Below are 24,512 nucleotides of genomic sequence, written 5' to 3'. Positions count from 1 at the left end.
TTGGTTGTGACTTGTTTGTCACTCAGCCATTTCTCTCCCCTTTGTTTCAGGCAGGCTGTTTTAGCTGTGGTGTTCTGTACTCTACTGCACACTACTGAACTGTACTCTACTGTACTCTACTGTACTGTACTGAACTGTACTCTACTGTACTCTACTGTACTGACCTGTACTCTACTGTACTCTACTGTACTGTACTGAATGGTACTCTACTGTACTCTACTGTACTGACCTGTACTCTACTGTACTCTACTGTACTGTACTGAACTGTACTCTACTGTACTCTACTGTACTGACCTGTACTCTACTGTACTCTACTGAACTGTACTCTACTGTACACTACTGAACTGTACTCTACTGTACTCTACTGTACTGAACTGTACTCTACTGTACTCTACTGAACTGTACTCGACAGTACTGAACTGTACTCTACTAAACTGTACTCTACTGTACTGAACTGTACTCTACTGAACTGTACTCTACTGAACTGTACTGTACTCTACTGTACTCTACTGTACTGTTCTGTTCTGTACTGTACTCTACTGTACACTACTGTACTGTACTGTACTGTACTGTACTCTACTGTACTGTAATGTAATGTACTGTACTGAACTGTACTCTACTGTACTCTATTGAACTGTACTGTAATCTACTGTACTCTACTGTACTGTTCTGTACTGTAGGTGAAGTTGGCTTTCTGTATAGGTGTTGTGAGTAAAAATGCATTCAAATCCAAAGTTTTGGATTCATGCCCTGTTGATATACTGGCCTGGCCCCCATCTCGCTGTACCTTGACTCTAGCTGTATCCTGGCCTATGGCATATGGTGATTTAACAGTATAGTGTGCAGTATATATTATAGATCTACATTATGCAGTTAAGATAATCAGTAGCTAGAATCATTTCTCCCCTGAAGAGAACCTCCCTCCCTAGACTCCAGGGCCTACAATCTAAGATTTATACAAATAAATCTTACTTGGCCCTGCCTCTCTTCTTCTCCTTTCCTAGGGACCCTTGTCCTTCTCTCCCTCTCATTTCTGCCCTCTTTCTCCTTCTCCCTTTCCTTCCCTTTTGTCTTATTCCTCCGACGGACCACTGCCCTCCTCTCCCTAGTCTTCTGCTGTCCTCTTCCTCCCTCTCCTCTTATTGGCTTCACCACATTTATCACCTCACATTTCTGTGATACTTGGTTTTGAAGCCAATGAAAAAGAATGTTGGGATTGGACAAAGACAACCCAGCATCTGTCACCTGCATGTGCTACAGGACATTATGGAAAGGTTTGTCTTCATAGGCATGGACTAGCCACTACATATCACACTTTACCTTAAAAACAGCCCTTTTGCAAATGCCATATACAGTACTCTGTTCTTGCTTGCATAACACCATTTTGGTTTCCCTATGAAGTCATATGCACAGCTTGCATTGACATGCATGTCAACAGGTTGATCCAACATGTGTAGTCATTACATAGAAAGACATTCCTAGGGTGCCAAAGGTACTAGGGTGTTTATACCTTACTATCTTGAAAATATACCAGGTAGACTTTGTCCCTCTGTCCTTGTGATGATATTGGTCCAATATCAAGAAAATAGTCCTAAAACAATCGTTATTGGACCCAGTCATCCATAGTCCAAACCCAAGTCAATACTCAACATTGTTGTGTTCATTAGGCCACCAAATGGAGGAAAACAAACTGAAACAGCGAAGATCTACCTGGACATGTCCAATAAGAAACGTTTTGTTTTGTTTTCTGTTACAAAAAGTTTTGCTATGGTGTGCCCTAATGAACATGACCCAGGACAGTTCTCTACCTTCCCATCTCCTCTGACCTTTAACCTCTCACCCTATCCTCTGACCCCAGCCTCTTGCATGTCCCAATCCTCCTCTTTTGTAGGGAGAAAGAGGGAAATGTTTGAGCACCCTGTCTTCTGCTTGGCGTCACAAGTGATGGATTTAACCATCCGTGAGTACCTGCCTCATCCTTCCCTGTCTCTCCTCCCTCCCTCTTTCAACCTTCTTTGACCACATCAACCCCTCCCTCCTTCCCTTCCTCACTCCCCTCAGAGATGTCCACTCCTCCTTCCTCCTTTGTGCTTTTTTTTGGTCTATCGCTCATGTCTGTGAGAGCGAGTGGGGGGAGAGAGAGAGTCAGTCTGGTCTGTGGAGGTCTGTCTGAGAAGCCAGTACTACTAGGGGCCTACAGTTACCCATATATCTGTGACCCACATGAATGATCTGTCGGTCTGGTCTGTAAGCTTCTTTCTTTTGGTTGGACATATGCCCATGCCCACTCATGTGACTTGAATGCATTTTTTACATTGCTTCTGTGTTACCTTCTTCAGTCGTCTGATCATGTGTCAGTGTTTGGTACGCTCGCAACGCTGAGCTGTGCGCTGGTGCAGACAGGTATGATGCTATGTCACTGCCAGAGACAGAGATGGAGCCCATAGAACAGAGCAACAGTTGCAGGCAGATCTACAATACCAGGAGGACAGAAAGGATTGTGTGTACGCAGACAGAGTTCATATAATATGTGTTTTAACTCAACTCACCACGGGTCAGTGTGTCCTGTCTTTGGTTCAAGCAGCTGTTGTTTGTCTTATGTCTAAGTTCATGACGGTCTAAAGCTGTCTGTCTGTTACTGTTAACTGCATCCTGTTGTTGTTGCTTCTTTAATGTTGACTTCTCCTCAGGCTAATGTCTCAGCGTTTCAGAGTGTCTGTGCCAATCTGTATGTCTGTGGAGTTTTGTCAACTGCTGTAGCTACCTAACACATTCAACTCCTGTAGCTACCTAACACATTCAACTACTGTAGTCAGCTACTGTAGCTACACATTCAACTACTCTAACTACCTAACACAACTACTGTAACTACTAACACACTCAACTACTGCAACTACCTAACACATTCAACTATAACACATTCAACTACTGTGGCTACCTAACACATTCAACTACTGTAGCTACTAACCTAACACATTCAACATTACTGTAGCTACCTAACACATTCAACTACTGTAACTACCTAACACATTCAACTACTGTAGCTACCTAACACATTCAACTACTGTAACTACCTAACACATTCAACTACTGTAGCTACCTAACACAACATTGTAACTACCTAACACATTCAACTACTGTAGCTACCTAACACATTCAACTACTGTAGCTACCTAACACATTCAACTCAACTTCAACACATTCAACTACTGTAGCTACCTAACACATTCAACTACTGTCTAACACATTCAACTAAGCTACCTAACACATTCAACTAGCTACCTAACACATTCAACTACTGTAGCTACCTAACACATTCAACTACTGTAACTACCTAACACATTCAACTACTGTAGCTACCTAACACATTCAACTACTGTAGCTACCTAACACATTCAACTACTGTAGCTACCTAACACATTCAACTACTGTAGCTACCTAACACATTCAACTACTGTAACTACCTAACACATTCAACTACTGTAGCTACCTAACACATTCAACTACTGTAGTTACCTAACACACCTAACAGCTACTGTAGCTACCTAACACATTCAACTACTGTAGCTACCTAACACATGCTACCTAACACATTCAACTACTGTAGCTACCTAACACATTCAACTACTGTAGCTACCTAACTACTGTAGCTACCACTACTGTAGCTACCTAACACATTCACTACTGTAGCTACCTAACACACATTCAACTACTGTAGCTACCTAACACATTCAACTACTGTAGCTACAACTAGCTACCTAACACACCTTCAACTACTGTAGCTACCTAACACATTCAACTACTGTAACTACCTAACACATTCAACTACTGTAGCTACCTAACACATTCAACTACTGTAACTACCTAACACATTCAACTACTGTAGCTACCTAACCTAACACCTAACACATTCAACTACTGTAGCTACCTCAACACATTCAACTCAACTGTAGCTACCTAACACATTCAACTACTGTAGCTACCTAACACATTCAACTACTAGCTACCTAACACATTCAACTACTGTAGCTACCTAACACATTCAACTACTGTAGCTACCTAACACATTCAACTACTGTAGCTACTAACACATTCAACTACCTAACACACAACTACTGTAGCTACCTAACACATTCAACTATAACTACCTAACACATTCAACTACTGTCAACTACTGTAGCTAACACATTCAACTACTGTAGCTACCTAACACATTCAACTACTGTAACTACCTAACACATTCAACTACTGTAGCTACCTAACACATTCAACTACTGTAACTACCTAACACATTCAACTACTGTAGCTACCTAACACATTCAACTAACACGACCAACTACTGTAGCTAACTAACATTCAACTACTGTAACTACCTAACACATTCAACTACTGTAGCTACTACTAACTAACATTCAACTACTGTTAACTACCTAATTACCTAACACATTCAGCTACTGTAACTACCTAACACATTCAACTACTGGCTCAACTACTGTAGCTACCTAACACATTCAACTACTGTAGCTACCTAACACATTCAACTACTGTAGCTACCTAACACGTTCATTCAACTACTGTAGCTACCTAACACATTCAACTACTGTAGCTACCTAACACATTCAACTACTGTAGCTACCTAAACACTCAACATTACCAACATTCAACTACTGTAGCTACCTAACACATTCAACTACTGTAGCTACCTAACACATTCAACTACTGTAACTACCTAACACATTCAACTACTGTAGCTACCTAACACATTCAACTACTGTAGCTACCTAACACATTCAACTACTGTAGCTACCTAACACATTCAACTACTGTAGCTACCTAACACATTCAACTACTGTAACTACCTAACACATTCAACTACTGTAGCTACCTAACACATTCAACTACTGTAGCTACCTAACACATTCAACTACTGTAGCTCTAACACATTCAACTACTGTAGCTACCTAACACATTCAACTATTCTCAACTAACTACCTAACACATTCAACTACTGTAGCTACCATTCAACACTGTGGCTACCTAACACAACTACTGTAGCTACCTAACACATTCAACTACTGTAGCTACCTAACACATTCAACTACTGTAACTACCTAACACATTCAACTACTGTAGCTACCTAACACATTCAACTACTGTAGCTACCTAACACATTCAACTACTGTAGCTACCTAACACATTCAACTACTGTAGCTACCTAACACATTCAACTACTGTAGCTACCTAACACATTCAACTACTGTAGCTACCTAACACATTCAACTACTGTAGCTACCTAACACATTCAACTACTGCTACCTAACACATTAACTACCTTACACATTCAACTACTGTAGCTACCTAACACATTCAACTACTGTAGCTACCTAACACATTCAACTACTGTAACTACCTAACACATTCAACTACTGTAGCTACCTAACACATTCAACTACTCTAACTACCTAACACATTCAAATACTGTAGCTACCTAACACATTCAACTACTGTAGCTACCTAACACATTCAACTACTGTAGCTACCTAACACTCTCAACTACTGTAACTACCTAACACATTCAACTACTGTAACTACCTAACACATTCAACTACTGTAACTACCTAACACATTCAACTACTGTAGCTACCTAACACATTCAACTACTGTAGCTACCTAACACATTCAACTACTGTAGCTACCTAACACATTCAACTACTGTAGCTACCTAACACATTCAACTACTGTAGCTACCTAACACATTCAACATTCAACATTCAACTACTGTAACTACCTAACACATTCAACTACTGTAGCTACCTAACACATTCAACTACTGTAGCTACCTAACACATTCAACTACTGTGCTACCTAACACATTCAACTACTGTAACTACCTAACACATAACACATTCAACTACTGTAGCTACCTAACACATTCAACTACTGTAGCTACCTAACACTCAACTACTGTAGCTACCTAACACATTCAACTACTGTAACTTAACACATTCAACTACTGTAGCTACCTAACACATTCAACTACTGTTCTAAACATTCAACTACTGTAGCTACCTAACACATTCAACTAACTACCTAACACACAACTACAGCTACCTAACACATCTCAACTACTGTAGCTACCTAACACATTCAACTACTGTAGCTACCTAACACATTCAACTACTGTAGCTACCTAACACATTCAACTACTGTAGCTACCTAAACACAACTACTGTAGCTACCTAACACATTCAACTACTGTAGCTACCTAACACATTCAACTACTGTAGCTACCTAACACATTCAACTACTGTAGCTACCTAACACATTCAACTACTGTAACTACCTAACACATTCAACTACTGTAGCTACCTAACACATTCAACTACTGTAGCTACCTAACACATTCAACTACTGTAACTACCTAACACATTCAACTACTGTAGCTACCTAACACATTCAACTACTCAGCTACCTAACACATTCAACTACTGTAGCTACCTAACACATAACTCAACATTACTACTGTAGCTACCTAACACATTCAACTACTGTAACTACCTAACACATTCAACTACTGTAGCTACCTAACACATTCAACTACTGTAGCTACCTAACTACATTCAACTACTGTAGCTACCTAACACATTCAACTACTACCTAACACATTCAACTACTGTAGCTACCTAACACATTCAACTACTGTAACTACCTAACACATTCAACTACTGTAGCTACTAACACATTCAACTACTGTAGCTACCTAACACATTCAACTACTGTAGCTACCTAACACACTCAACTGTAGCTACCTAACACATTACCAACTACTGTAACTACCTAACACATTCAACTACTGTAACTACCTAACACATTCAACTAACACTACCTAACACATTCAACTACTGTAGCTACCTAACACATTCAACTACTGTAGCTACCTACACATTCAACTATCAGCTCTACCTAAACATTCAACTACTGTAACTACTAACAACAACTACTGTAGCTACCTAACAACTACTGTAGCTACTGCTAAACTACCTAACACATTCAACTACTGTAGCTACCTAACACATTCAACTACTGTAGCTACCTAACACATTCAACTACACTTAACACATTCAACTACTGTAGCTACCTAACTACACTTCAACTCAACTACTGTAGCTACCTAACACATTCAACTACTGTAGCTACCTAACACATTCAACTACTGTAACTACCTAACACATTCAACTACTGTAGCTACCTAACACATTCAACTACTGTACTACCTAACACATTCAACTACTGTGGCTACCTAACACATTCAACTACTGTAACTACCTAACACATTCAACTACTGTAGCTACTAACACATTCAACTACTGTAGCTACCTAACACATTCAACTACTGTAGCTACCTAACACATTCAACTCAACTACAGCTACCTAACACATTCAACTACTGTAGCTACCTAACACATTCAACTACTGTAGCTACCTAACACATTCAACTACTGTAGCTACCTAACACATTCAACTACTGTAGCTACCTAACACATTCAACTACTGTAGCTACCTAACACATTCAACTACTGTAGCTACCTAACACATTCAACTACTGTAGCTACCTAACAACATTCAACATTCAACTACTGTAGCTACCTAACACATTCAACTACTGTAACTACCTAACACATTCAACTACTGTAGCTACCATTAACACATTCAACTACTGTAACTACCTAACACATTCAACTACTGTAGCTACCTAACACATTCAACTACTGTAGCTACCTAACAACACATTCAACTACTAGCTACCTACACACATTCAACTACTGTAGCTACCTAACACATTCAACTACTAGCTACCTAACACTACCTAACACATTCAACTACTGTAGCTACCTAACACATTCAACTACTGTAGCTACCTAACACATTCAACTACTGTAACTACCTAACACATTCAACTACTGTAGCTACCTAACACATTCAACTACTGCTACATTCAACTACTACCTAACACATTCAACTACTGTAGCTACCTAACACATTCAACTACTGTGCTACCTAACACATTCAACTACTGTAGCTACCTAACACATTCAACTACTGTAGCTACCTACCTAACACACATTCAACTACAACTACATTCAACTACTGTAGCTACCTAACACATTCAACTACTGTAGCTACCTAACACATTCAACTACTGTAGCTACCTAACACATTCAACTACTGTAGCTACCTAACACATTCAACTACTGTAGCTACCTAACACATTCAACTACATTACCTAACACTCAACTACTGTAGCTACCTAACACATTCAACTACTGTAGCTACCTCAACACATTCAACTACTGTAGCTACCTAACACATTCAACTACTGTAGCTACCTAACACATTCAACTACTGTAGCTACCTAACACTTCAACTACCTAACACATTCAACTACTGTAGCTACCTAACACATTCAACTACTGTAGCTACCTAACACATTCAACTACTGTAACTACACATTCATTCAACTACTGTAACTACCTAACACATTCAACTACTGTACTACCTAACACATTCAACTACTGTAGCTACCTAACACATTCAACTACTGTAGCTACCTAACACATTCAACTACTGTAACTACTGTAACTACCTAACACATTCAACTACTGTAGCTACCTAACACATTCAACTACTGTAGCTACCTAACACATTCAACTACTGTAGCTACCTAACACATTCAACTACTGTAGCTACCTAACACTAACACATACCTCAACTACTGTAACTACCTAACACATTCAACTACTGTAGCTACCTAACACATTCAACTAACACATTCAACTAGCTACCTAACACATTCAACTACTGTAGCTACCTAACACATTCAACTACTGTAGCTACCTAACACATTCAACTGTAGCTACCTAATTCAACTACTGTAACTCATTCAACTACTGTAGCTACCTAACACATTCAACTACTGTAGCTACACATTCCTAACACATTCAACTACTGTAGCTACCTAACACATTCAACTACTGTAGCTACCTAACACATTCAACTACTGTAGCTACCTAACACTACTGTAGCTACCTAACACATTCAACTACTGTAGCTACCTAACACATTCAACTACTGTAACTACCTAACACATTCAACTACTGTAGCTACCTAACACATTCAACTACTGTAACTACCTAACACATTCAACTACTGTAGCTACCTAACACATTCAACTACTGTAGCTACCTAACACATTCAACTACTGTAGCTACCTAACACATTCAACTACTGTAGCTACCTAACACATTCAACTACTGTAGCTACCTAACACATTCAACTACTGTAGCTACCTAACACATTCAACTACAGCTACCTAACACATTCAACTACTGTAACTACCTAACACATTCAACTACTGTAGCTACCTAACACATTCAACTACAGCTACCTAACACATTCAACTACTGTAGCTACCTAACACATTCAACTACTGTAGCTACCTGTAGCTAACACATTCAACTACTGTAAGCTACCTAACACATTCAACTACTGTAGCTACTACTAACACATTCAACTACTGTAGCTACCTAACACATTCAACTACTGTAGCTACCTAACACATTCACTACTGTAGCTACCTAACACATTCAACTACTGTAGCTACCTAACACATTCAACTACTGTAGCTACCTAAACACATTCAACTACTGTAACTACCTAACACATTCAACTACTGTAGCTACCTAACACATTCAACTAGCTACCTAACTACCAACACATTCAACTACTGTAGCTACCTAACACATTCAACTACTGTAGCTACACTAACTACTGTAATTCACACTACTGTAGCTACCTAACACATTCAACTACTGTAGCTACCTAACACATTCAACTACTGTAGCTACCTAACACATTCAACTACTGTAGCTACCTAACACATTCAACTACTGTAGCTACCTAACACATTCAACTACTGTAGCTACCTAACACATTCAACTACTGTAGCTACCTAACACATTCAACTACTGTAGCTACCTAACACATTCAACTACTAGCTACCTAACACATTCAACTACTGTAGCTACCTAACACATTCAACTACTGTAGCTACCTAACACATTCAACTACTGTAACTACCTAACACATTCAACTACTGTAGCTACCTAACACATTCAACTACTGTAGCTACTAACACATTCAACTACTGTAGCTACCTAACACATTCAACTACTGTAACTACCTAACACATTCAACTACTGTAACTACTACTGTAACTACCTAACACATTCAACTACTGTAGCTACCTAACACATTCAACTACTGTACATTCAACTACCTAACACATTCAACTACTGTAGCTACCTAACACATTCAACTACTGTAGCTACCTAACACTCTCAACTACTGTAACTACCTAACACATTCAACTACTGTAGCTACCTAACACATTCAACTACTGTAGCTACCTAACACGCTCAACTACTGTAACTACCTAACACATTCAACTACTGTAACTACCTAACACATTCAACTACTGTAGCTACCTAACACATTCAACTACTGTAGCTACCTAACACATTCAACTACTGTAGCTACCTAACACATTCAACTACTGTAGCTACCTAACACATTCAACTACTGTAGCTACCTAACACATTCAACTACTGTAGCTACCTAACACATTCAACTACTGTAACTACCTAACACATTCAACTACTGTAGCTACCTAACACATTCAACTACTGTAACTACCTAACACATTCAACTACTGTAGCTACCTAACACATTCAACTACTGTAGCTACCTAACACATTCAACTACTGTAGCTACCTAACACATTCAACTACTGTAGCTACCTAACACATTCAACTACTGTAACTACCTAACACATTCAACTACTGTAGCTACCTAACACATTCAACTACTGTAGCTACCTAACACATTCAACTACTGTAGCTACCTAACACATTCAACTACTGTAACTACCTAACACATTCAACTACTGTAGCTACCTAACACATTCAACTACTACCTAACATTAGCTACCTAACACATTCAACTACTGTAGCTACCTAACACATTCAACTACTGTAACTACCTAACACATTCAACTACTGTAGCTACTAACACATTCAACTACTGTAACTACCACATTCAACTACTGTAGCTACCTAACACATTCAACTACTGTAGCTACCTAACACATTCAACTACTGTAGCTACCTAACACATTCAACTACTGTAGCTACCTAACACATTCAACTACTGTAGCTACCTAACACATTCAACTACTGTAACTACCTAACACATTCAACTACTGTAGCTACCTAACACATTCAACTACTGTAACTACCTAACACATTCAACTACTGTAGCTACCTAACACATTCAACTACTGTAGCTACCTAACACATTCAACTACTGTAACTACCTAACACATTCAACTACTGTAGCTACCTAACACATTCAACTACTGTAGCTACCTAACACATTCAACTACTGTAGCTACCTAACACATTCAACTACTGTAACTACCTAACACATTCAACTACTGTAGCTACCTAACACATTCAACTACTGTACTGTAACTACCTAACACATTCAACTACTGTAACTACCATTAACACATTCAACTACTGTAACTACCTAACACATTCAACTACTGTAGCTACCTAACACATTCAACTACTGTAGCTACCTAACACATTCAACTACTGTAACTACCTAACACATTCAACTACTGTAGCTACCTAACACATTCAACTACTGTAGCTACCTAACACATTCAACTACTGTAGCTACCTAACACATTCAACTACTGTAGCTACCTAACACACTCAACTACTGCAGCTACCTAACACATTCAACTACTGTAGCTACCTAACACACTCAGCTACTGTAGCTACCTAACACATTCAACTACTGTAACTACCTAACACATTCAACTACTGTAGCTACCTAACACATTCAACTACTGTAGCTACCTAACACATTCAACTACTGTAGCTACCTAACACATTCAACTACTGTAGCTACCTAACACATTCAACTACTGTAGCTACCTAACACATTCAACTACTGTAGCTACCTAACACATTCAACTACTGTAGCTACCTAACACACTCAACTACTGTAGCTACCTAACACACTCAACTACTGTAACTACCTAACACATTCAACTACTGTAACTACCTTACACATTCAACTACTGTAGCTACCTAACACATTCAACTACTGTAGCTACCTAACACATTCAACTACTGTAGCTACCTAACACATTCAACTACTGTAACTACCTTACACATTCAACTACTGTAGCGTAAAGTAGCGTAAAGCATGACATATTATTTCTCTCTTCTGGAAGATAAACTAATAACCCTGGTGTTATTAACCTAAATATCTCTTTTCTCTTTCTTGTCTTTCTTTTCACTCTCTCTTTCCAGTTGAGAAAGATAAAAAGCCGGATCCAAATGATCCAGGTGAAGCCCTGTTTGACTTTTAGCTTAGCCCCAATACACACCTACCCTAAACACACACATACACACACTCAGGTGCACTCATGCATGCATGCACGCACGCACACACACACACACACACACACACACACACTTAAACACATGCAATACAAACATCATGTAAACACACATAAACCCCTTTCAAATCCGTCCTCATGTCTTGGCATGGCAACATTTAGCACACTAATATTTGTGGCGTGATTGTATTACTTCATAACAACATACTGGGATAATATATCCTGTAGATGCATTCATGAAATTATTTTCCATTGTTTAGTTTGTGCTTCTTGCGGTCAAGTTGCAGTCTACAAATGATTTGAAATGATGTTCCGTCCCCCCGACCATCCGCTCCAGAAGAAAATTGGCCCGCCACTGAATCTAGTTGATGATCCCTGGCATAGAGTATATGACGTGTGACTAAAACATTATGAGAATAAATAGGCTACACTGAAAGTATCATTTCAACATTTAGACAGATATGGTAAAAGTGATATGATGAAATGATAATTTACCAATATTAACTCTGTACAGTTCTATCTCCTTATTTCAAATTCATTTGAGCCGTCCAATTAAATGTCCTGATGTTTTTTTAACCTTTATTTAACTAGGCAAATCAGTTAAGAACAAATTCTTATTTTCAATGATGGCCTAGGAACAGTGGGTTAACTGCCTGTTCAGGGGCAGAACGACAGATTTGTACCTTGTCAGCTCTGGCATTTTGAACTTGCAACCTTCCGGTTCCTAGTCCAACGCTCTAACCACAAGGCTAACCTGCCACATTATTGTTAATGTTCTGAATGCCTCATTTCACCATAATCAATTGTCTATTCAATTGTATGTCAGCAGATAATATGTATATGAAAAAAGTGTCCAGGTACACCCTAGATCTTACCAGTGATATCTGTCACAAACTCAACATTGAAAATGCCAAGCAACAAAAGCATGAAGAGCACAAGAGCATTTTGCATGATAGTATAACAATGCATGTGTTTTCTCCATGGGATTGATTTAGTCCTTCACTTCTACCTGACTGTGTTGACCCATATCACCTCACACTGACTGTGTACACACCATGTACTCGTACCAGTTCATTTGGGGGCATGCTTTAGAAACCATGATACTCTCATCTTCAGTGCTGTTGGTCAGTGTGGTCTGTGTGCGCCAGAGAGAACCTAGAGCACTTATGTCTTTCATTTAAAATATCTCTGGAGTTAACGATATCGATGGGAAAAAACATTCTAACAGATTCTGTTAGCTACCCCACTGACTGATTAACCCCCCCAATCCTTCTGCTCCAGAGAACGTAGGCCGGTTAGTCACGCCCGCCAAAAAACTGGAGGACACTATTCGCCTGGCCGATCTAGTCATAGAGGTCCTCCAGCAGAACCAGGAACATCATGCGGAGGTGAGTGTGTAACCCCTCCTCTCCTTCTTCTCTCATTTGTCTATGTCACTTCTTTACCTCCTCTGACACCTCCTTCGTGGCATGGAGGAGGGAGCTAGTCCATTCCTTCCTGACACCTTTATATATAATGCTGTCTTTGTGTATGGAAGCATTTTTTATCAAATATTTAATACACAGCCAGAAATCCTTAATGGGAGATGAATGTTAACATTGTAGCAGGGCACTATTTCTACCTGAGGAGGCATATTAAAGTAGGAAGGATGCAGTTCCCTTCACTTATTCATCATTCATAACCCTGGTGGTACAATGTTACATAAAACATGGGTTGACTTGAAAGATGGTAATGCCTTCGTGATTTCAGCTCAGTGTGTACAGTAGAGTAGAGAACAGAACAGTATAGGTAGCTCTAATGTAGGCTAGCTGCTCCTGGTCGTACTGAACTGTAGGTGATGCATGCTCATTCCGTGTTAGCTGAGAAATTGGATCATGAAATAGAAACAGCACTAAATAGCTTTTCCCTTTCCTTTGTATTTCCTAAAAGTATAATAAACTAATGTAAACAAACAGCATGATGAGCATGTATAGCATATCTATAGGTGATCCTATGGCTTCGATAAGATGAATCCAGATAAGCAGATTTATTCTATCTCTCTGACATATGCTTGACAGGCTGCAGTCACAAGTTCTGGAGATCAATCGGTACAGTATAATTATTTACCTTTCTCTTCAGTCCCATCACAAACCTCCTCTCCCTATCTATCGCATGTTGACCTGCACAGAGACTAGGGCTGCCCTTAGTGTTGTAAGGCTGAGGGGAATACACAAGAGAGGGATGGGTGGCTGTTGTGTGTTGGTGCAGAAACATCAGCTAACATGCTGAGTCTGTAAAGCTCCACTATACTATAGGCAGCACAACATCGCTTTGATCATAGAGCATGTCCATGGGGCCATAACGACTAGTCTTCTTTTCTCTAGCAGCATGTTGAAGTGAGATATACCACAGTATTCTCTCTGTGGTTCTTTTAAGGTTTGATTCAATCCAAAACTCTACCATGAATCTCTCCTCTCCTCCCTCCATCCAGCTGGAGGGAGGGTTTCAAATTACGGTTCACACTCTTTGAAAATGTAGAACACTCTTCTCCTCTTCCATCTCTCTGCTCTATCCCTCCTCCCGTCTTAGAATTGTTCCACCACTCAGAAACCCTTTATAGGAATGCCTGATACTGTAGATACACTACTGTTTACTATCCTGTACATCTCCCTGTGTTTTCACTGTCTGTATGATCGGTGATATTCGCTCCCTGCAGGGCAAAGAGGTACGTGGTGAAGTTGAATGAGAACCCCCTCCCCCCTGTAACCCTGTAATGGTTTGTGCATGTCCACTAAATGCCCTGCCCCCTTTCTCTGAAGTGTTGGTACAGTCCACCAGGACTTCTCCTTTGAGCCTGTTGTGAACGATGGTGCCTGTTGCAGCACTAGAGCCTGTACCCTCTCTGGCTGAGCCTGAGCACTGAGCCTGGGTCTGCAGTAGAGGCCTGGGCCTTGCCTGGGTTCCCCTCCCCCAACATACAGTAGGATGGAGCCCCCAATTTACCTGTCCATCCCTCCTTCCTGGAACTATAACCTGAGTCCACACTCACTCCCCCTGCCCTGTGTATGATGATGGAGCTTGCACAGGTCTGCTGCGTGTACTATAGCACTAATGATTTATAGTGTTGTAAATAGTCTGGGGATGGGGTGGGCAGGTAACTGGGCAGACAGTAGGTAAGTGAGAACATGACTGCAATGCCGTACCACTGCGCTGGGCTAGCTATAGTCCCCCTATGGCAGATGTTTTTCAGGGGATATTGATTCGATATGGAATAAAAGCATGCAACATAACTGGAAGGATTAAGCTTTTCACAGTTTAATCAGTTTCCCCTTTTGGAATTTGTCAAATGTCAAGTTTTTCCAAAGATGAGCAAATAAGCAGAGCCAAGACTGCGAGCACAGGAGCAACATCAACAGAAAGGTCAATGAAAACAGACATGGATAAATACCTCCTTCTGACCTACTAAGTAGCATTGTTCCCCCTAACTAGTCATCCTGAAAATCACTGGGGAGACCCATATCAAGTACCTTGGTCTGTTCACAAATTGTCCCTCTGAAGACCCTGTAGTTAGTAGAGAAGCTATGTGCTGCAGTCTTCGGTCAGTGTGCCTACTTCCTATTATATGGCAGAGTGCAGTGCATGGACATGACCTGTGTCACATTCACATCTACAGAGGAGTGTTCTGTTGGTATGGCAATGATGTGAATGGTGGAAACCCGAGCTCCTTCCTGGTCCTGGAGAGCAAAGCATGTAGGGAGTTTTCTACATCAGTCTGCATGAGAAAAGGTACCCAAGGCACCCCCCCCCCCCCCGCCAGGCTGTGACCCTCCCTCATTCTAGAGATGAATTATCAAGAATTACTGAATACAACATAATTACTCAGCTTTATGATATCATCATGCTATTTTTGGCTTTGTGTATAAATGTATTGTAAAGTTCTTCTCACATTGGTGGGAGGCTAGCTAAGGTTTTAAGCAGCCCAGATCCCTTTAGTCTTCACCAGCAAGAGCTGTGGATTGGTTTTACTCATTATTGGAGAACACATGGGTTTGCAAGGCTACAGACATCCATTACTATAGTTAACCACATAAAGTCACTACATTTAACGGCCAATAATCCAAGTACACTGTGCCTACTTACCTACACATAATATCAGTCCACAGTGCTTTGCTGGTGTGGGGTTTGTTAGAGCTCTGATTAGCTCCAGTACGTGTGTGATCCTTCCCAGTCTGCTCTGCCCCCTCGCTGTCCAGCCTGCTCTACCCCATATCCTCACACCCTGACTGGGGCTTGTGTTCAACATTCACCCCCTCCCTGGTTCTGTCTCTGTCCTGTCCGTGGTGTGTGTGTGTCTAGGCCTTTGCCTGGTGGTCTGACCTGATGACGGAGCACGCTGAGACCTTCCTGGCCATGTACGCTGTGGACATGGACGCTGCCCTGGAGATCCAGTCTCCTGAGAGCTGGGACAGCTTCCCTCTCTTCCAGCTGCTTAATGACTTCCTCCGCACGGACTGTACGTTTCCTGTTTCTCTTCTTATATACACCAATGGCCTTCTCCAATAAACATTAAGGAACAAGTTAGATTCTTGTCATATCTTGGAATGTGAAAGAGATTAACCACCCACTCAAAAGTCCAGTTTTCACCCATCTTAAACAGCTAAAGGTGGCTGTGACATTTCTCCAGGAATAGCACCTTGGAAACAGTGATTCAGAACAGACTATTTTCAAAAACATGTACTGTTCTGTGCTATACTAACACTGCTTGGTCCAGCCCCTTTGTGACATTTATGTTATAAAATCAATACTGTATTCTCTCTCTCCGTCTTCTGCCTAAATCACTGCTCTTCTATGATGTTTATTAACAATATAACTATTGAACAATGTTTATTGCTATAATCTCTTTATTCTCTCTCTCTTCTTCTGCTTCTAGATCACCTGTGCAACGGGAAATTCCACAAACACCTGCAGGACCTCTATTCTCCCCTGGTGGTTAGATATGTAGACCTGATGGAGTCCTCCATCGCTCAGTCTATCACCAGGGGGTGTGAGGGAGAGTCCTGGGTGCCTGTAAAGTAAGGGACCATCCACCCTCTCACTAACTGTCTGCTATTTTAGGATGGCTAGAGAGGCCAGGATAGAGACACTCTTACAAGACTACTATACCTCATGTTGTTCACTCCTTAATGAAATTTGACTGCCTCACCACACTCCTCAGTCAGAGTTTCTTTTCTGATGAGGAAAACATATCCCGATAGGCATTAATACAACTTTTATTAGGATACAAAGGCCTTGGAGATCAGTGATTCCAACTTCAGAAACAAATTAAACCTGAATATGATGGTACGACGATAAGGTATTATTAAAACTATTCGTTTTATTGTCATAAGCTCTAAGCTTTAGAGTGTATTGTTCTGTTTAATTGAAGTCAATCTCCAATATTTCCATCCTTTTTGTTTCATGGTCTAACGTTCATAGTCTGTGCTTTGAAATGTCGCTAGGGACAGAAGCTCTCCGGTGTTGTTTTTGTTTCTAATTTGCTCTTTTTCACTTTGTAAGTAATTCTTATTGATTTGTCATTCCATTTACATTTAGCTTTGCTTTCTTCATAAAGGAAGCTCTTTACAAAGCTCTAAACCTCAAAGGAAAATGCATATTTCTAGACTATAGGTCTTGTGTTTATATAACTTTGCTGTTTTGTCTCACCACTGCTGTTATACTCTATGTGTCTCTGTGTCTCTGAAATCCACCGCTTATTCTGAATGTAGTAGGTCCTCTTTTTCTATGTGCTTCAGAAAACATCTGCTTCTCTAGCTGTTGCTCTTGTTTATGTGTGGTATTTACATACCATGTATCATGTCAGAAGATGATCGGTTTCTTTGTGACTTTTCCTCTTGTGTTCTGGATTTGATTACTTTGACTGTACAGTGTCACATGGCTTTGATCTGCAGCAGTGTCTACATTACCACTGTTCTGGATTTATTTTGTTCTTTTTGTCTGTCTCTTCTGCAGGAGCTTAACAAGTAATCTGCCCAATGTGAATCTCCAAATACCAAATGTCAACCTCCAAATTCCCAAAGTACCAAATCTGCCGCCAGTAGCAGGACTATCAGTTAACCTTCCAACAATGCCTAGTTTTTCCACCCCGTCATGGATGGCTGCTATCTATGTCCCTGAGTGTGTATTCAACTAGTTCACCTTAGAGTTATGTGCATCAGCAACATATTGCCTTGGTATGAAGATGTCCCCTAGGTCCCCATGTCACAGGTCATTGACAATTAAAATATTGATTTACATTTTGAAATATCTCTGCCAACGACCTGCTTAGACATTATGTAAGGGAAAATAGCTTATTTCTCAACCTCATAGGCTAGAGCATGGCACGCACATTCCAGATATGACTACTTTACGTTCCTCAAATCAAATCTGGGGTAAACATTAAAGCAGACCGGTCTTTACCGATCCTATCATGTTCATGCCAAGAGCACTGCAAAGGGGTTAAATACAGTAGTTTAGGCTTGTTTAGAGTTTAGACTGGTTTGTTCTTGAAATGAATGGCTATCTGATGCCTTCTCATTTCCCCTCAACATGCATGCAGTTGAGCTGCGAGGAACAGAGATAGAGATTCAAACCATCTCTCACTGGAAGTGTTGGGGTTTTGTTGCACTGAACTCTATTGCAGCAGTGGATGTAATTCATCTGGAATTGTCTGTCCAATGTGTATCTTTCCTCCTCTCTCCAACAGTTTTCATAATTGCACTGTAGAGAATAAAGTAGTTTGTCCATAGTGCTCATGAACAGTTGACTATACCACTGATTGCTAATAGAAAACACAGTTGCTGTCTATGGCCAGTGGGATAGGGTGGGTGGGGCTGGTGGTTATCGGGTATTTTCATTCTAGTGTTTCTATTTCTATGGTTGGGATGTGGAGCGGTGGGTAGAGAGTCCACCTGGTTGTAACTGGGTGGGTGGACTGTTTGCTGAATGCTCTGAAGCAACCACCGCTTCAGTGCAGCTGGCATCCAATATAGTAGAGATCTGCCCCCTCTCCTGTCCTCTTTTACTCTCCTCCTCCTCCTGCTTTTCCTGCATCCCCTATCTCAGTCAGCTCTACCCAGGATGTCAGCAACTTCAGACATGACTGCATGGTGTGTTTAATAGCTACTACACTGTAGTATACCCGCCCAGTACCACCAGCCTGAGGACATGGGGGGTGAGAGAGGGGGCTGCTCTTCAAGAGTTTTATTTTCTGTGATTGATCGTATATACCCAAAACAAACTAAGTTCAATAGAGATCAATTAAACCTACTTTTGAACACAAAATTATAGCCATGTTTCAAGGCACGCCTTCCCTTACCTCTCTACTCCCTCGCTCCCTCGCCTGTGAGATATCTGCAGTGACAATCCTGCATGATTCCACTTCACACCTAAAGGGTTAATAATAACCATGTGCTACAGCATGGTTATTTCAATGTTGGAGTCAACCCTGACCTTTTATTTCCCCCACACACTGACTGTCTGTCAGAGAAGATCTGATATTTATAAGTTGAGTTAATATGAAGGACATTACTCTGGAACAGTCGGTCGGTGTGTGGTTAGAATAAAGGACCTTTGACCCCAGCAGTTGAGGTGTGGAGGACCAGCATCCTCCTTTACACCCCCCTGACCCCTCTGTCTTCTGTGACCTTTGCCCTCTGACCTGTTTGTGTTTGGGTGTGCCGTTGGTGTGCAGCAATGGCTCTGGGACATCGGAGGACTTGTTTTGGAAGCTGGAGGCGCTGCAGACCTTCATCAGGGACCTGCACTGGCCCGAGGAGGAGTTTGCCAAACACCTGGAGAACCGCATGAAGCTCATGTCCAGCGACATGATCGAGAACTGCGTCAAACGGTGTGTGTGTGTGTGTGTTGTGTGTATGTTTCTGTGCTGGATTCGATGTAATGGTGTTGTCAGTGTATGTGTGTGTCAAATCAAATCAAATCACATTTTATTGGTCACATACACATGGTTAGCAGATGTTAATGCGAGTGTAGCGAAATGCTTGTGCTTCTAGTTCCGACCATGCAGTAATATCTAACAAGTAATCAAACAATTTCACAACAACTACCTTTTACACACAAGTGTAAAGGAATGAATAGGAATATGTACATAAAAATACATGGGTGAGCGATGGCCGAATGGCAAGTTGCAGTAGATGGTATAGAATACAGTATATACATATGAGATGAGCAATGTAGGGTATGTAAACATTATATAAAGTGGCATTGTTTAAAGTAACTAGTGATGCATTTATTACATCCAATTTTTAATTGTTATAGTGGCTAGAGATGAGAGTCAGTATGTTGGCAGCAGCCACTCAATGTTAGTGATGGCTGTTTAACAGTCTGATGGCCTTGAGGTAAAAGCTGTTTTTCCCTCTCTCGGTCCCAGCTTTGATGCACCTGTACTGACCTCGCCTTCTGGATGATAGCGGGGTGACCTTGTGGTTGTTGACCTTGATGATCTTTTTGGCCTTCCTGTGACATCGGGTGGTGTAGGTGTCCAGGAGGGCAGGTAGTTTGGTAGCCCCCGGTGATGCGTTGTGCAGACCTCACTACGCTCTGGAGAGCCTTACGATTGTGAGCAGTTGCCGTACCAGGCGGTGATACCGCCCGACAGGATGCTCTCGATTGTGCATCTGTAAAAGTTTGTGAGTGTTTTTGGTGACAAGCCAAATTTCTTCAGCCTCCTGAGGTTGCTGTTGCGCCTTCTTCACCACTCTGTCTGTGTGAGTGGACCATTTCAGTTTTTCCGCGATGTGTACGCCGAGGAACTTAAAACTTTCCACCTTCTCCACTACTGTCCCGTCGGTGTTGATGGGGGGGTGCTCCCTCTACTGTTTCCTGAAGTCAAATCAAATCAATCAAATTTTATTTGTCACATACACATGGTTAGCAGATGTTAATGCGAGTGTAGCGAAATGCTTGTGCTTCTAGTTCCGACAATGCAGTGATAACCAACAAGTAATCTAACTAACAATTCCAAAACTACTGTCTTATACACAGTGTAAGGGGATAAGGAATATGTACATAAGGATATATGAATGAGTGATGGTACAGAGCAGCATACAGTAGATGGTATCGAGTACAGTATATACATATGAGATGAGTATGTAGACAAAGTAAACAAAGTGGCATAGTTAAAGTGGCTAGTGACATAAGAATGCAGTCGATGATCTAGAGTACAGTATATACATATGCATATGAGATGAATAATGTAGGGTAAGTAACATTATATAAGGTAGCATTGTTTAAAGTGGCTAGTGATATATTTACATAATTTCCCATCAATTCCCATTATTAAAGTGGCTGGAGTTGGGTCAGTGTCAATGACAGTGTGTTGGCAGCAGCCACTCAATGTTAGTGATTGCTGTTTAACAGTCTGATGGCCTTGAGATAGAAGCTGTTTTTCAGTCTCTCGGTCCCAGCTTTGATGCACCTGTACTGACCTCGCCTTCTGGATGATAGCGGGGTGAACAGGCAGTGGTTCGGGTGGTTGATGTCCTTGATGATCTTTATGGCCTTCCTGTAACATCGGGTGGTGTAGGTGTCCTGGAGGGCAGGTAGTTTGCCCCCGGTGATGCGTTGTGCAGACCTCACTACCCTCTGGAGAGCCTTACGGTTGAGGGCGGAGCAGTTGCCGTACCAGGCGGTGATACAGCCCGCCAGGATGCTCTCGATTGTGCATCTGTAGAAGTTTGTGAGTGCTTTTGGTGACAAGCCGAATTTCTTCAGCCTCCTGAGGTTGAAGAGGCGCTGCTGCGCCTTCTTCACGACGCTGTCAGTGTGAGTGGACCAATTCAGTTTGTCTGTGATGTGTATGCCGAGGAACTTAAAACTTGCTACCCTCTCCACTACTGATCCATCGATGTGGATAGGGGGGTGTTCCCTCTGCTGTTTCCTGAAGTCCACAATCATCTCCTTAGTTTTGTTGACGTTGAGTGTGAGGTTATTTTCCTGACACCACACTCCGAGGGCCCTCACCTCCTCCCTGTAGGCCGTCTCGTCGTTGTTGGTAATCAAGCCTACCACTGTTGTGTTGCAGGCCGTGTCAGTGGCACTGTATTGTCCTCAAAGCGGGCAAAAAAGTGATTTAGTCTGCCTGGGAGCAAGACATCCTGGTCCGTGCAAGACATCCTGGTCCGTGACTGGGCTGGGTTTCTTCTTGTAGTCCGTGATTGGAAACTATGCCCACGATCATCTACTATGTCCACGATCATCTCCTGTTTGGTTGACGTTGAGTGTGAGGTTATTTTCCTGAAACCACACTCCGAGGGTCCTCACCTCCTCCCTGTAGGCCGTCTCGTCGTTGTTGGTAATCAAGCCTACCACTGTAGTGTCGTCTGCAAACTTGATGATTGAGTTGGAGGCGTGCATGGCCACGCAGTCATGGGTGAACAGGGAGTACAGGAAAGGTCTGAGAACGCACCCTTGTGGGGGCCCCAGTGTTGAGGATCAGCGGGGTGAAGATGTTGTTTCCTACCCTCTCCACCTGGGGGCGGCCCGTCAGAAAGTCCAGGTCCCAGTTGCACAGGACGGGGTCGGGACCCAGGGTCTGGAGCTTGATGACGAGTTTGGAGGGTACTATGGTGTTAAATGCTGAGCTGTAGTCGATGAAAAGCTTTCTTACATAGGTATTCCTCTTGTCCAGGTGGGATAGGGCAGTGTGCAGTGTGATTGCGATTGCGTCGTCTATGGACCTATTGGGGCGGTAAGCAAATTGGAGAGGGTTTATTGTGTCAGGTAGGGTGGAGGTGATATGATCCTTGACGAGTCTCTCAAAGCACTTCATGATGACGGAAGTGAGTGCTACGGGGCGATAGTCGTTTAGCTCAGTTACTTTAGCTTTCTTGGGAACAGGAACAATCTTGGCCCTCTTGAAGCATGTGGGAACAGCAGACTGGGATAGGAATTGATTGAATATGTCCGTAAACACACCAGCCAGCTGGTCTGCGCATGCTCTGAGGACGCGGCTGGGGATGCCGTCTGGGCTGGCAGCCTTGCGAGGGTTAACATGTTTAAATGTTTTACTCACGTTGGCTGCGGTGAAGGAGAGCCCGCAGGTTTGGGTAGTGGTTTGTGTCGGTGGCACTGTATTTTCCTCAAAGCAGGCAAAGAAGTTGTTTAGTTTGTCTGGGAGCAAGACATCGGGGACCACGACGGGGCTGGTTTTCTTTTTGTAGTCCGTGATTGACTGTAGACCGTGCCACATACCTCTTGTGTCTGAGCTGTTGAATTGCGACTCTACTTTGTCTCTATACTGACTCTTAGCTTGTTTGATTGCCTTGCAGAGGGAATAGCTACACTGTTTGTATTTGGTCACGTTTCTGTTCGCCTTGCCCTGAATAAAAGCAGTGGTTCGAGCTTTCAGTTTTGTGCGAATGCTGCCATCAATCCACGGTTGGGGAAGGTCTTAATTGTCGCTGTGGGTACAACATCACTGATGCACTTGCTAATAAACTCGCTCACCGAATCAGCGTATACATCAATGTTGTTGTCCGACGCTATCCGGAACATATCCCAGTCCATGTGATCGAAGCAATCTTGAAGCGTGGAATCAGATTGGTTGGACCAGCATTGAATACACCTGAGCATGGGCATTTCCTGTTTTAGTTTCTGTCTATATGCTGGGCGCAACAAAATTGAGTGGTGTTCAGATTTGCCAAAAGGAGGGCAAGGGAGGGCATTGTTTGTGTCGCGGAATTTAGAGTAACAATGATCCAGAATTTTGCCAGCCCGGGTCTTTAGGGATTAGGGAGCCTTGTTTTCAGATTAGCCTTGTTAAAATCCCCAGTTACAATAAATGCAGCCTCAGGATATGTGGTTTCCAGTTTACAAAGAGTCATAAGAAGGTCTTTCAGGGCCGTCGAGGTGTCTGCTTTGGGAGGGGGTGGGTATACACGACTGTGATTATAATCGAAGAGAATTCTCTTGGTAGATAATGCGGTCGGCAATTGATTGTAAGGAA

The 24,512-nt window shown here is 41.8% G+C and overlaps 1 protein-coding gene across 7 annotated transcripts in view; it reads left to right on the top strand.

The window, feature by feature from the left end:
* LOC115142418 (calcium-dependent secretion activator 1-like) overlaps window positions 1-24,512 on the top strand; it is a 204,625-nt gene that overhangs the window by 169,478 nt on the left and 10,635 nt on the right. The window contains exons 17-23 of one of the 7 annotated variants that reach the window (XM_065002583.1): window positions 12,444-12,479; window positions 13,814-13,920; window positions 14,590-14,619; window positions 16,868-17,024; window positions 17,442-17,583; window positions 18,521-18,685; window positions 20,241-20,396. In XM_065002583.1, the coding sequence (XP_064858655.1) occupies window positions 12,444-12,479; window positions 13,814-13,920; window positions 14,590-14,619; window positions 16,868-17,024; window positions 17,442-17,583; window positions 18,521-18,685; window positions 20,241-20,396 (793 nt within the window). The remainder of the gene's footprint in view (window positions 1-12,443; window positions 12,480-13,813; window positions 13,921-14,589; window positions 14,620-16,867; window positions 17,025-17,441; window positions 17,584-18,520; window positions 18,686-20,240; window positions 20,397-24,512) is intronic. The other 6 variants (XM_065002607.1, XM_065002588.1, XM_065002589.1 and 3 more) reach the window with 6 other exon arrangements.

This window comes from Oncorhynchus nerka, linkage group LG2 (genome assembly GCF_034236695.1).
Source record: "Oncorhynchus nerka isolate Pitt River linkage group LG2, Oner_Uvic_2.0, whole genome shotgun sequence".
Taxonomy (NCBI): domain Eukaryota; kingdom Metazoa; phylum Chordata; class Actinopteri; order Salmoniformes; family Salmonidae; genus Oncorhynchus; species Oncorhynchus nerka.
The sequence above is the reverse complement of the archived record's forward strand: the minus strand, read 5'-3'. Positions and strand labels throughout refer to the sequence as shown.